The following is a 14,008-nucleotide window of genomic DNA, read 5'->3' as shown; positions in this document are numbered from 1 at the left end:
TCAACAAGACCATTGTTACGCGTGCTGTATGGCATGTGGCATCGTCTTGCTGAAACCACATGTCATGCAAGTCAAGCTCTTGCATTTTGGGCAAAAAAAAGTTGGATATCATTTCACGGTAGCGCTCACCATTCACAGTTACGTTACGATTCGCAGAATCTTTGAAGAAGTACGATCCAATGATACCTCTAGCCCATAAACCTCACCAAACTGTGACCTTTTCTTAATACATTGGTAGCTCTTGCAATTCTTCTGGCTGATCTTCACTCCAAAATCGCTAATTCTGCTTATTTACGTATCCATTGATCCAAAAATGAGCTTCGTCGCTGAACACAATTTTTCGATAAAAAAGTGGATCTTCGGCCAACTTTCCAAGAGCCCATTCACCAAAAATTCTGCGTTGCGGTAGGTTGTTCGGCTTCAATTCTTGTACCAGCTGTATTTTGAAAGGCTTCACACCTAAATCCTTTCGGAGAATTTTCCACGTTGTTGAGTAACAGAGGCCCAATTGCTGCGAACGGCGGCGAATCGATAATTGATGGTCATCATTAACAGTGGCCGATACAGCTGCGATATTTTCTTCAGTTCGCACTCTACGTAAGCGTGTTGGTGGTTTGATGTCGAATAATGTAAATTTGGTTCTAAATTTAGTCACAATAGCTCGAATAGCCGCTTCAGTGGGTCGATTAAACTGACCATAAAATGGAAGAATCGCGCGATAAACTTTCTTAACAGAACACGCATTTTTATAATGAAATTCAATGATTTGCAAGCGTTGTTCGTTTGTAAGACGATTCATGGTTAAACTATAGACCAAACTGAAGATGTTTGACAGTGAAACAAAACACGAAACGTGCGTCAGCTGTTTAAACCAACTTTTTAAAAAGGTAATAGCTAAAAAATCACCCGTTAGTTATATATATACACTGAAGAGCAAAACTGTAACAAAATGTAATACTTTCTATTTTAACATTTTTTTGGCATGTTTTAACAAACCAAATATTTGTTTTTGCATAACTTTATTGGAATGTATATTAGGGTGTCCGTTATTTACCAATTTGATTATTTTTCTTGCGACGCCCCCTATACTTTTAGTTTTCCGTCTAAGAAAAATTATCAGATCAAAATCAGCTCTTAATATTCAGAATAAACCTTGCCCCAAACACGATATATTTCCCATTTATATAACATGGGATTTTGCTACTTTTTGGAATAAACTTTTTTTTCCTCTAGTATGCTAATTTACAGCTATGAAAAATACATATTGAAAAGTACTGGCAGGATCGCCATGTAAAGTGAAAGGCAGGATCGTTAAAGTATAAGTGTTATTATTATTTTTGGAAGAGCTTTAGGGCAAACCTGCCGACTAAAGATTCCTTTGTAAATAAAAAAGATTTTTTTTGCAGTTAGGGCAAATAACTGCCTTCCAACTATCGGGTTGAGACTGAACTGCTTTCTGATAGAATGGCTTTATTTTTATACTTTCTTTTTGCCTTGTCATCAATAAAGTATACATAATTACAATCAAACATTGTTACAAGTAAAAATCAATAACAAAGTTGTAAACACTTAAAATACTATAAAAATGAAATTCTGCTTAGGTTGACTTAAATTTTGTTCAGGTTAACTTACTTCACAGTGAGCTATGGCTTTGCTTTGGAGGGGGGTATCATATGTCAAAAAAATGTATTTGGTGTGTGCCATGTGTTTACTTATGTTTCGGGTTTCAAAAAACAAAGGAAAAGAACTTTTGTCATTGAAATTGAATTATGTCATTAAAGTAGAGTAAATTGAAATGAAAAGGATTATGTCATTGAAATTGAAGAGTAGAGTGGATTAGAGTGGTTTACATAATTTGAGTTTGAGTATTAAAAATATATTTAAAGAATTCGAAATAAGTTTGAAAGTGAAGTGGAGGTACTCTACGCCCCTATGGTTAAGTTTGAAAGTACTGTGCTAAAAAATTTGTTTAAATTTTGCAAGTTCAGAAGTTTTCAATAAAAATGACTTTAAAAGTTTCTTAGTTTATCTAAATCTATTTTTAATTCTATGTTTTATAGTAAATTTTTCTTAAATTTATTTAATATGATAATGTTTTAGGTGATTTTGTATTTCTTAAGGGTATTATTATGATATTCCTTAAGCTTATTGTTAATTTGTAATACAGAATTGACTCTTTTACGCACCACTATGAGATAAGGGCCATGATATGGAATTTGCTGTTTTCTTCTAGTTTCTAGTTTTACAAATACCCAGTCACCCACTTTTAATTCTGATGTGTTACTGTTCTTGTCATATAGTTCTTTTCTCTTTTGTTTTGTTAGTTTTATCAGTTCTTGTGCCCTAAGAAGTGACTCTTTTAGTCTAAGTTTCATCTCATTTGCATAATTGTTTAAGTTATATACTGGTTGATTGTCTTCGATTATGTCAGTTGGTAAGCGTGGAAGTTTTCCGTATATTAACTCGTACGGTGAAAGTTCCGTCTCTATGTTCGGTGTGGTATTAAAAGCAAATGCAAAATAAGGTAGCCATTGGTCCCATTCGTGATTTTCTGCGAAGTGTAACAGAAATTCATTTAGGACTCTGTGACTCCTTTCAACTGTTATTGTCTGATGGTGATAGGGTGCTGAAAAGGTCTGCTTTATATTTAGTATTTCGCATATATTTTTCATTAATTCATTTGCAAACTCTGTACCTCGATCAGATTTTAATGTTTTAAAAAGTCCGTATTTTAGTATTACCTGTTCTACTAGTGTCTTTGCGATAGAAATTGCTTCTTTAGTTTTCATTGGGAATAAGATTACGTATTTTGTCAGTTCGCATTGTACCGTTAAAATATATCGGAAACCATTTGATATAATAGCTTTTCTATATTTCTTTTAGTCACTATTGATGATAGTTTCGTCATGATTGAAACGTATTTCAGAGGCTCCTCACTATATCGGACTATTATATCCCCTTTTTTATTTATCAGTATTTCGGATCCTTTCATTTTTTCTTCGTATACGAATTTTAATCTTTTTATATTTCTTATATCGGCTGTGGACGTACAATCCCAAATGTGAAGTTGGCCTGACTTCGAATGAGAGTTGTAGTTCTCCTTGTCTACCCTGGTGTTATTTTTGGCAGACATTCCCCTTGTTATTACAAACATTTTATTATTGTCATCACAATTCGTTGGTATCATTTTTTTTAGTATGTCTGAGTCTATCTTTATTCGTGATAATGCATCGGCATTTGTGTTCATTTTGCCTTGCTTGTAGACTATTTCGAAATCATAGTCTGACAAATCAAGTCTAATCCTAATCTAAGTCTAATCTACACTTTTTTTTATTTTCATTAAGGTGCACGAATATTCAATTTTATGTTTATTTAACTGAATGCAAAAAGTCACATTTGTTCTTATGCCGGTTTTGTGCTTAAATATTTGTCAATGATAAAAATTGTAAATTAAATGTTAATATATTTAAATGCATTAGCGAAAAATCTCTATTCAACAATATTTATCATAGCATGTGTGAACAATTTGGTGCGCGTCGTTAATAATATTGAGAATTATTTCACTTTAATTAGCCGCCTAATCACATAAAAATAGTTAATTGTTACCTAATAACAACTTCATACTTTTAATTACATTATTTTATGCATTAATCAGCAAATAATCAGTCATAAACAAAATTGGGATATTCACAATCCAAAATATATATATATGTATATGTAGTTATATAAAGTACAATGTATGCTGTATGATAGTTAGTTTTTCAATCATTAGTTTATTGCAAGAAGTGGCATTTTTTAATATATTTTAAATTACTTTAGCTTTTTGTTACTGTTGTTTTGAACTTCGCATGTAGCGCACTGCGCATTTATACAGCCTTGTAGACTCTGACGGACTTCACGTCGTTGAGAGTGAGAGTAGTCACTAGCTCGGAGTTAGTGAATTCACGAATAATGGTCGATGGTTTGTCACCCTTCTGTTCTTGCACCAATTTGTTGCCATCCAGAGTGAAGACGATCTTTACTTTGCGACCATCAAGTGTCTCTTCATCGAATTCCTCGCCCAGCTTGAAGTTGACCGTGGTTGTCTTGAAGGTTGAGGTAGTGGTGAAAGAGTAATTATCACCATCCTTTTTCAGTTCAACGGTGGGGCTGATACTGTTACCCATTTTGCGTAGAATCATACCGATACCCAATTCCTTCATGTATTCGTCGAAGTTTTCACTCTTTTCTAATTTGTATTTCTTTCCTTTCCAGACAGCCATTTTTACTAATAATTTATTTAGCGTTTAGGATCGTCCACACTAATCATTTATTTAGCGTTTAGGATCGTCCGCAAGATCGCCATGAAAAGTACAGGCAGGATCGCCATGTAAAGTGAAAGGCAGGATCGTCAAAGTATAAGTGTTATTATTATTTTTGGAAGAGCTTTAGGGCAAACCTGCCGACTAAAGATTCCTTTGTAAATAAAAAAGATTTTTTTTTCAGTTAGGGCAAATAACTGCCTTCCAACTATCGGGTTGAGACTGAGCTGCTTTCTGATAGAATGGCTTTATTTTTATACTTTCTTTTTGCCTTGTCATCAATAAAATATACATAATTACAATCAAACATTGTTACAAGTAAAAATCAATAACAAAGTTGTAAACACTTAAAATACTATACAAATGAAATTCTGCTTAGGTTGACTTAAATTTTGTTCAGGTTAACTTACTTCACAGTGAGCTATGGCTTTGCTTTGGAGTGGGGTATCATATGACAAAAAAATGTATTTGGTGTGTGCCATGTGTTTACTTATGTTTCGGGTTTCAAAAAACAAAGGAAAAGAACTTTTGTCATTGAAATTGAATTATGTCATTAAAGTAGAGTAAATTGAAATGAAAAGAATTATGTCATTGAAGTTGAAGAGTAGAGTGGTTGGATGGAGTAGAGTGGTTGGATGGATTGGAGTGGTTTACATAATTTGAGTTTCAGTATTAAAAATATATTTAAAGAATTCGAAAGAAGTTTGAAAGTGAAGTGGAGGTACTCTACAATATTCTGAAGGCAATTTTAACTCTCTACAAAAAAGATCTCATATAATTTTTCGATAAATTGACTCCTTTAAAAGTTAACCGAAGTTAAAGTTGAACTGTGTGTAAATTTCAGACTTTTTCACTTTTGCAGCAAAGTTATTACTGTTATAGCAAAATTCTGACGTTTATATAAAAAAATGATCAATTTCTATGGTATGAAGATGAAAGATGAAAAAATCCATAAGTCGAATCAAATTTATACCACCTAAGAATGCACGATTTATTTTAGTAAACATGTTTTAGTTAAATTTTTTTTTCTACTCGCTTACAATCTGGATTACATATTGTTTGTCATCTTCACTTCTTGCTAAAACGTTAACATATTCTTCCGACTTTTTACAGCTCTTTCTGCATTGTCATTGACTACTTTTCAATTTCTTACAATTTCTAAACCTCTCAAATATCCAGGATCTTCTACCCATTTACTGCTGTCTAATTGAAGAAAGCTGGTATTAATATCAAATCTTTCAAAAAAGTTTAAAGAATTTTCGTTTATAAAGTAATCAATGTCTTTATTTATGAACCATTTGAAATCATCGGAATTAAATATGAAGCGTTTAGGAGCATCAAACTGATCGTAATCGCTCAATTTTAATGCTTCTACCATTTTTTGCTTTAAACTATAAGATAAACTTTTATCGAAAAATGCTAGAACCCCTGTTTCAGGACTTAAGTGCCATAGATGATTCCGAAATTTTCTGAAAACTGCATCGGACAGATTTCTATCGATCGTTCTATATTGGTAAACAGATTTGATGAATTCAAGGTCTTGCTATGTCCTGAAAACTTTGTTCATATGCTGCGCTTAACTTGAAACTGTCTCGAAAAATATACATTTTTAAGCAATAAAGTGCTTTGGACATCCATCGAGCATGATGGAATGCCCCCGGTTTATAAAATTTGATTTCTTTGACATTCATTGTGCCTAAAAATATTTTACTTAGCTCTAATAATTCTCGATAATCATCACGAGGTAGCGTAGTATTCAAGTATTCATCAATTTTCGAATTTATTTTTGGTATTTTTTTTCTTTTAAGACTTTTTTCAATTTATTTTTTTGTACAGATATATAGTTGTTTTTATCAATAGAAGGCCACTGACTTTGGGAGCGTCGCAAGAAAAGTAATCAAATTGGTAAATGACGGACACCTTAATGTGCAAGAAAAAACCAAACCATATGTTGGCAGAAATGCTTGTAAAAATAATTGAAAAAAAGCATTTCATAGCAATGGACAAAAATTGATGAATTTTTTCAGAAATATTAGTTGATTAGATACTGTAAATGGAAAAATGTGCGAATAATTTTTATTTGGCTCTGATCCATTGAGCCATGCATGACTTTTTTTTTAAATCGAAAGTACAGTCCATTTAATTTAATGTTTGAAGATTATTTCATGCAAATGTTGACCGCGACTGCGCTTCAAATGGTCCATCCGCTTAGTCCACATATAAAGGCTTTAATGTTGTCTTCCAATGCGTTAATTGAAGCAGGCTTGTATGAATAGACATGAGCTTTAACAGAGCCCCACAAAAAATAATCTAAAGGCGGTATATCGCACGATCTGGGTGGCCAATTGACAGATCCCGATCGTGAAATAAAATGTTCACCGAACTCGCCGCTCAACAAGTCCATTGTTACGCGTGCTGTGTGGCATGTGGCATCGTCTTGCTGAAACCACATGTCATGCAAGTCAAGCTCTTGCATTTTGGGCAAAAAAAAGTTGGATATCATTTCACGGTAGCGCTCACCATTCACAGTTACGTTACGATTCGCAGAATCTTTGAAGAAGTACGATCCAATGATACCTCTAGCTCATAAACCTCACCAAACTGTGACCTTTTCTTAATACATTGGTAGCTCTTGCAATTCTTCTGGCTGATCTTCACTCCAAAATCGCTAATTCTGCTTATTTACGTATCCATTGATCCAAAAATGAGCTTCGTCGCTGAACACAATTTTTCGATAAAAAAGTGGATCTTCGGCCAACTTTCCAAGAGCCCATTCACCAAAAATTCTGCGTTGCGGTAGGTTGTTCGGCTTCAATTCTTGTACCAGCTGTATTTTGAAAGGCTTCACACCTAAATCCTTTCGGAGAATTTTCCACGTTGTTGAGTAACAGAGGCCCAATTGCTGCGAACGGCGGCGAATCGATAATTGATGGTCATCATTAACAGTGGCCGATACAGCTGCGATATTTTCTTCAGTTCGCACTCTACGTAAGCGTGTTGGTGGTTTGATGTCGAATAATGTAAATTTGGTTCTAAATTTAGTCACAATAGCTCGAATAGCCGCTTCAGTGGGTCGATTAAACTGACCATAAAATGGAAGAATCGCGCGATAAACTTTCTTAACAGAACACGCATTTTTATAATGAAATTCAATGATTTGCAAGCGTTGTTCGTTTGTAAGACGATTCATGGTTAAACTATAGACCAAACTGAAGATGTTTGACAGTGAAACAAAACACGAAACGTGCGTCAGCTGTTTAAACCAACTTTTTAAAAAGGTAATAGCTAAAAAATCACCCGTTAGTTATATATATACACTGAAGAGCAAAACTGTAACAAAATGTAATACTTTCTATTTTAACACTTTTTTTGGCATGTTTTAACAAACCAAATATTTTTTTTTGCATAACTTTATTGGAATGTATATTAGGGTGTCCGTTATTTACCAATTTGATTACTTTTCTTGCGACGCCCCCTATACTTTTAGTTTTCCGTCTAAGAAAAATTATCAGATCAAAATCAGCTCTTAATATTCAGAATAAACCTTGCCCCAAACACGATATATTTCCCATTTATATAACATGGGATTTTGCTACTTTTTGGAATAAACTTTTTTTTCCTCTAGTATGCTAATTTACAGCTATGAAAAATACATATTCTGAAGGCAATTTTAACTCTCTACAAAAAAGATCTCAAACAATTTTTCGATAAATTGACTCCTTTAAAAGATAATCGAAGTTAAAGTTGAACTGTGTGTAAATTTCAGACTTTTTCACTTTTGCAGCAAAGTTATTACTGTTATAGCAAAATTCTGATGTTTATATTATATAAAAAAATGATCAATTTCTGTGGTATGAAGATGAAAGATGAAAAAATCCATAAGTCGAATCAAATTTATACCACCTAAGAATGCACGATTTATTTTAGTAAACATGTTTAAGTTAAATTTTTTTTTTCTACTCGCTTACAATCTGGATTACATATTGTTTGTCATCTTCACTTCTTGCTAAAACGTTAACATATTCTTCCGACAATTTAACAGCTCTTTCTGCATTGTCATTGACTACTTTTAAATTTCTTACAATTTCTAAACCTCTCAAATATCCAGGATCTTCTACCCATTTACTGCTGTCTAATTGAAGAAAGCTGGTATTAATATCAAATCTTTCAAAAAAGTTTAAAGAATTTTCGTTTATAAAGTAATCAATGTCTTTATTTATGAACCATTTGAAATCATCGGAATTAAATATGAAGCGTTTAGGAGCATCAAACTGATCGTCATCGCTCAATTTTAATGCTTCTACCATTTTTTGCTTTAAACTATAAGATAAACTTTTATCGAAAAATGCTAGAACCCCTGTTTCAGGACTTAAGTACCATAGATGATTCCGAAATTTTCTGAAAACTGCATCGGACAGATTTCTATCGATCGTTCTATATTGGTAAATAGATTTGATGAATTCAAGGTCTTGATTCGGTGCAGCTGCAGCTAGCGGTGCAGAGTACCAAAATGGAACACACACAAACACGACGAACAATGCTATGTCCTGAAAACTTTGTTCATATGCTGCGCTTAACTTGAAACTGTCTCGAAAAATATACATTTTTAAGCAATAAAGTGCTTTGGACATCCATCGAGCATGATGGAATGCCCCCGGTTTATAAAATTTGATTTCTTTGACATTCATTGTGCCTAAAAATATTTTACTTAGCTCTAATAATTCTCGATAATCATCACGAGGGAGCGTAGTATTCAAGTATTCATCAATTTTCGAATTTATTTCTGGTATTTTTTTCTTTTAAGACTTTTTTCAATTTATTTTTTTGTATAGATTTATAGTTGTTTTTATCAATAGAAGGCCACTGACTTTAGGAGCGTGGCAAGAAAAATAATCAATTTGGTAAATGACGGACACCTTAATGTGCAAGAAAAAACCAAACCATATGTTGGCAGAAATGCTTGTAAAAATAATTGAAAAAAAAACATTTCATAGCAATGGACAAAAATTGATGAATTTTTTCAGAAATATTAGATACTGTAAATGGAAAAATGTTTGAATAATTTTTATTTGGCTCAGATCCTTTGAGCCATGCATGACATTTTTTTTAAATCGAAAGTACAGTCCATTTAATTTAATGTTTGAAGATTATTTCATGCAAATGTTGGCCGCGACTGCGCTTCAAATGGTCCATCCGCTTAGTCCACATATAAAAGCTTTAATGTTGTCTTCCAATGCGTTAATTGAAGCAGGCTTGTCTGAATAGATATGAGCTTTAACAGAGCCCCACAAAAAATAATCTAAAGGCGGTATATCGCACGATCTGGGTGGCCAATTGACAGATCCCGATCGTGAAATAAAATGTTCACCGAACTCGCCGCTCAACAAGACCATTGTTACGCGTGCTGTATGGCATGTGGCATCGTCTTGCTGAAACCACATGTCATGCAAGTCAAGCTCTTGCATTTTGGGCAAAAAAAAGTTGGATATCATTTCACGGTAGCGCTCACCATTCACAGTTACGTTACGATTCGCAGAATCTTTGAAGAAGTACGATCCAATGATACCTCTAGCCCATAAACCTCACCAAACTGTGACCTTTTCTTAATACATTGGTAGCTCTTGCAATTCTTCTGGCTGATCTTCACTCCAAAATCGCTAATTCTGCTTATTTACGTATCCATTGATCCAAAAATGAGCTTCGTCGCTGAACACAATTTTTCGATAAAAAAGTGGATCTTCGGCCAACTTTCCAAGAGCCCATTCACCAAAAATTCTGCGTTGCGGTAGGTTGTTCGGCTTCAATTCTTGTACCAGCTGTATTTTGAAAGGCTTCACACCTAAATCCTTTCGGAGAATTTTCCACGTTGTTGAGTAACAGAGGCCCAATTGCTGCGAACGGCGGCGAATCGATAATTGATGGTCATCATTAACAGTGGCCGATACAGCTGCGATATTTTCTTCAGTTCGCACTCTACGTAAGCGTGTTGGTGGTTTGATGTCGAATAATGTAAATTTGGTTCTAAATTTAGTCACAATAGCTCGAATAGCCGCTTCAGTGGGTCGATTAAACTGACCATAAAATGGAAGAATCGCGCGATAAACTTTCTTAACAGAACACGCATTTTTATAATGAAATTCAATGATTTGCAAGCGTTGTTCGTTTGTAAGACGATTCATGGTTAAACTATAGACCAAACTGAAGATGTTTGACAGTGAAACAAAACACGAAACGTGCGTCAGCTGTTTAAACCAACTTTTTAAAAAGGTAATAGCTAAAAAATCACCCGTTAGTTATATATATACACTGAAGAGCAAAACTGTAACAAAATGTAATACTTTCTATTTTAACATTTTTTTTGGCATGTTTTAACAAACCAAATATTTTTTTTTGCATAACTTTATTGGAATGTATATTAGGGTGTCCGTTATTTACCAATTTGATTATTTTTCTTGCGACGCCCCCTATACTTTTAGTCTTCCGTCTAAGAAAAATTATCAGATCAAAATCAGCTCTTAATATTCAGAATAAACCTTGCCCCAAACACGATATATTTCCCATTTATATAACATGGGATTTTGCTACTTTTTGGAATAAACTTTTTTTTCCTCTAGTATGCTAATTTACAGCTATGAAAAATACATATTGAAAAGTACTGGCAGGATCGCCATGTAAAGTGAAAGGCAGGATCGTTAAAGTATAAGTGTTATTATTATTTTTGGAAGAGCTTTAGGGCAAACCTGCCGACTAAAGATTCCTTTGTAAATAAAAAAGATTTTTTTTTCAGTTAGGGCAAATAACTGCCTTCCAACTATCGGGTTGAGACTGAACTGCTTTCTGATAGAATGGCTTTATTTTTATACTTTCTTTTTGCCTTGTCATCAATAAAGTATACATAATTACAATCAAACATTGTTACAAGTAAAAATCAATAACAAAGTTGTAAACACTTAAAATACTATAAAAATGAAATTCTGCTTAGGTTGACTTAAATTTTGTTCAGGTTAACTTACTTCACAGTGAGCTATGGCTTTGCTTTGGAGGGGGGTATCATATGTCAAAAAAATGTATTTGGTGTGTGCCATGTGTTTACTTATGTTTCGGGTTTCAAAAAACAAAGGAAAAGAACTTTTGTCATTGAAATTGAATTATGTCATTAAAGTAGAGTAAATTGAAATGAAAAGGATTATGTCATTGAAATTGAAGAGTAGAGTGGATTAGAGTGGTTTACATAATTTGAGTTTGAGTATTAAAAATATATTTAAAGAATTCGAAATAAGTTTGAAAGTGAAGTGGAGGTACTCTACGCCCCTATGGTTAAGTTTGAAAGTACTGTGCTAAAAAATTTGTTTAAATTTTGCAAGTTCAGAAGTTTTCAATAAAAATGACTTTAAAAGTTTCTTAGTTTATCTAAATCTATTTTTAATTCTATGTTTTATAGTAAATTTTTCTTAAATTTATTTAATATGATAATGTTTTAGGTGATTTTGTATTTCTTAAGGGTATTATTATGATATTCCTTAAGCTTATTGTTAATTTGTAATACAGAATTGACTCCTTTACGCACCACTATGAGATAAGGGCCATGATATGGAATTTGCTGTTTTCTTCTAGTTTCTAGTTTTACAAATACCCAGTCACCCACTTTTAATTCTGATGTGTTACTGTTCTTGTCATATAGTTCTTTTCTCTTTTGTTTTGTTAGTTTTATCAGTTCTTGTGCCCTAAGAAGTGACTCTTTTAGTCTAAGTTTCATCTCATTTGCATAATTGTTTAAGTTATATACTGGTTGATTGTCTTCGATTATGTCAGTTGGTAAGCGTGGAAGTTTTCCGTATATTAACTCGTACGGTGAAAGTTCCGTCTCTATGTTCGGTGTGGTATTAAAAGCAAATGCAAAATAAGGTAGCCATTGGTCCCATTCGTGATTTTCTGCGAAGTGTAACAGAAATTCATTTAGGACTCTGTGACTCCTTTCAACTGTTATTGTCTGATGGTGATAGGGTGCTGAAAAGGTCTGCTTTATATTTAGTATTTCGCATATATTTTTCATTAATTCATTTGCAAACTCTGTACCTCGATCAGATTTTAATGTTTTAAAAAGTCCGTATTTTAGTATTACCTGTTCTACTAGTGTCTTTGCGATAGAAATTGCTTCTTTAGTTTTCATTGGGAATAAGATTACGTATTTTGTCAGTTCGCATTGTACCGTTAAAATATATCGGAAACCATTTGATATAATAGCTTTTCTATATTTCTTTTAGTCACTATTGATGATAGTTTCGTCATGATTGAAACGTATTTCAGAGGCTCCTCACTATATCGGACTATTATATCCCCTTTTTTATTTATCAGTATTTTGGATCCTTTCATTTTTTCTTCGTATACGAATTTTAATCTTTTTATATTTCTTATATCGGCTGTGGACGTACAATCCCAAATGTGAAGTTGGCCTGACTTCGAATGAGAGTTGTAGTTCTCCTTGTCTACCCTGGTGTTATTTTTGGCAGACATTCCCCTTGTTATTACAAACATTTTATTATTGTCATCACAATTCGTTGGTATCATTTTTTTTAGTATGTCTGAGTCTATCTTTATTCGTGATAATGCATCGGCATTTGTGTTCATTTTGCCTTGCTTGTAGACTATTTCGAAATCATAGTCTGACAAATCAAGTCTAATCCTAATCTAAGTCTAATCTACACTTTTTTTTATTTTCATTAAGGTGCACGAATATTCAATTTTATGTTTATTTAACTGAATGCAAAAAGTCACATTTGTTCTTATGCCGGATTTGTGCTTAAATATTTGTCAATGATAAAAATTGTAAATTAAATGTTAATATATTTAAATGCATTAGCGAAAAATCTCTATTCAACAATATTTATCATAGCATGTGTGAACAATTTGGTGCGCGTCGTTAATAATATTGAGAATTATTTCACTTTAATTAGCCGCCTAATCACATAAAAATAGTTAATTGTTACCTAATAACAACTTCATACTTTTAATTACATTATTTTATGCATTAATCAGCAAATAATCAGTCATAAACAAAATTGGGATATTCACAATCCAAAATATATATATGGGGCGTTCCACGTCAACCGGACCAAAGCTCTGTCCAAAATTCTATGGGATGAAAATAATCATATAATATGTCAAAATACTCGTAAACTCATGCCCTTTCAATTGCAAAGTGGCAAATTTGAAAATTCAAAATGGCGTCATTACCGTGTCACCTCAAAGACACTAAATTCCAAAATTTGCAAATATATCTATCAATTACTTTTAAAAATAGATTCAAAAATGATGACTCATGATATATTTGAATGTTTTTGGGGTCGCTGATGACGAATCCGATGTCAGTTTTTCAAAATTCAAAATGGCGGATCCAATATGGCGGACATTTTTCGAAAATTTTTTTTGATTCGCTTGAAACTCATCACTTGGGGGTTTTCGGGGTCGCTGATGACGAATCCGATGTCAGATTTTCAAAATTCAAAATGGCGGATCCAATATGGCGGACATTTTTCGAATATTTTTTTGGATTCGCTTGAAACTCATCACTTGGGGGTTTTCGGGGTCGCTGATGACGAATCCGATGTCAGTTTTTCAAAATTCAAAATGGCGGATCCAATATGGCGGATATTTTCGAAATTTTTTTTAATTTGCTTAAAATTTGTTACTCGGGGGTTTTCGAGGTC

The 14,008-nt window shown here is 33.2% G+C and overlaps 1 protein-coding gene across 1 annotated transcript; it reads right to left on the bottom strand.

Annotated features, from left to right (window-relative positions):
- Positions 1 to 3,785: 3,785 nt before the first annotated feature.
- Positions 3,786 to 4,262, bottom strand: LOC129251168 (probable fatty acid-binding protein). The gene has a single exon (XM_054890530.1). It carries the CDS (start codon positions 4,260 to 4,262, stop codon positions 3,867 to 3,869), a length of 396 nt encoding a protein of 131 aa, XP_054746505.1. The 3' UTR covers positions 3,786 to 3,866.
- Positions 4,263 to 14,008: the final 9,746 nt, after the last annotated feature.

This window comes from Anastrepha obliqua, unplaced genomic scaffold (assembly GCF_027943255.1).
Source record: "Anastrepha obliqua isolate idAnaObli1 unplaced genomic scaffold, idAnaObli1_1.0 ptg000009l, whole genome shotgun sequence".
NCBI classification, from domain to species: domain Eukaryota; kingdom Metazoa; phylum Arthropoda; class Insecta; order Diptera; family Tephritidae; genus Anastrepha; species Anastrepha obliqua.
This window is presented reverse-complemented; position numbering and strand designations above follow the sequence as displayed.

Excerpts from the sequence above, each read along its gene's own strand:
- LOC129251168 (XM_054890530.1), bottom strand. The coding sequence starts at position 4,262 with ATGGCTGTCTGGAAAGGAAAGAAATACAAATTAGAAAAGAGTGAAAAC.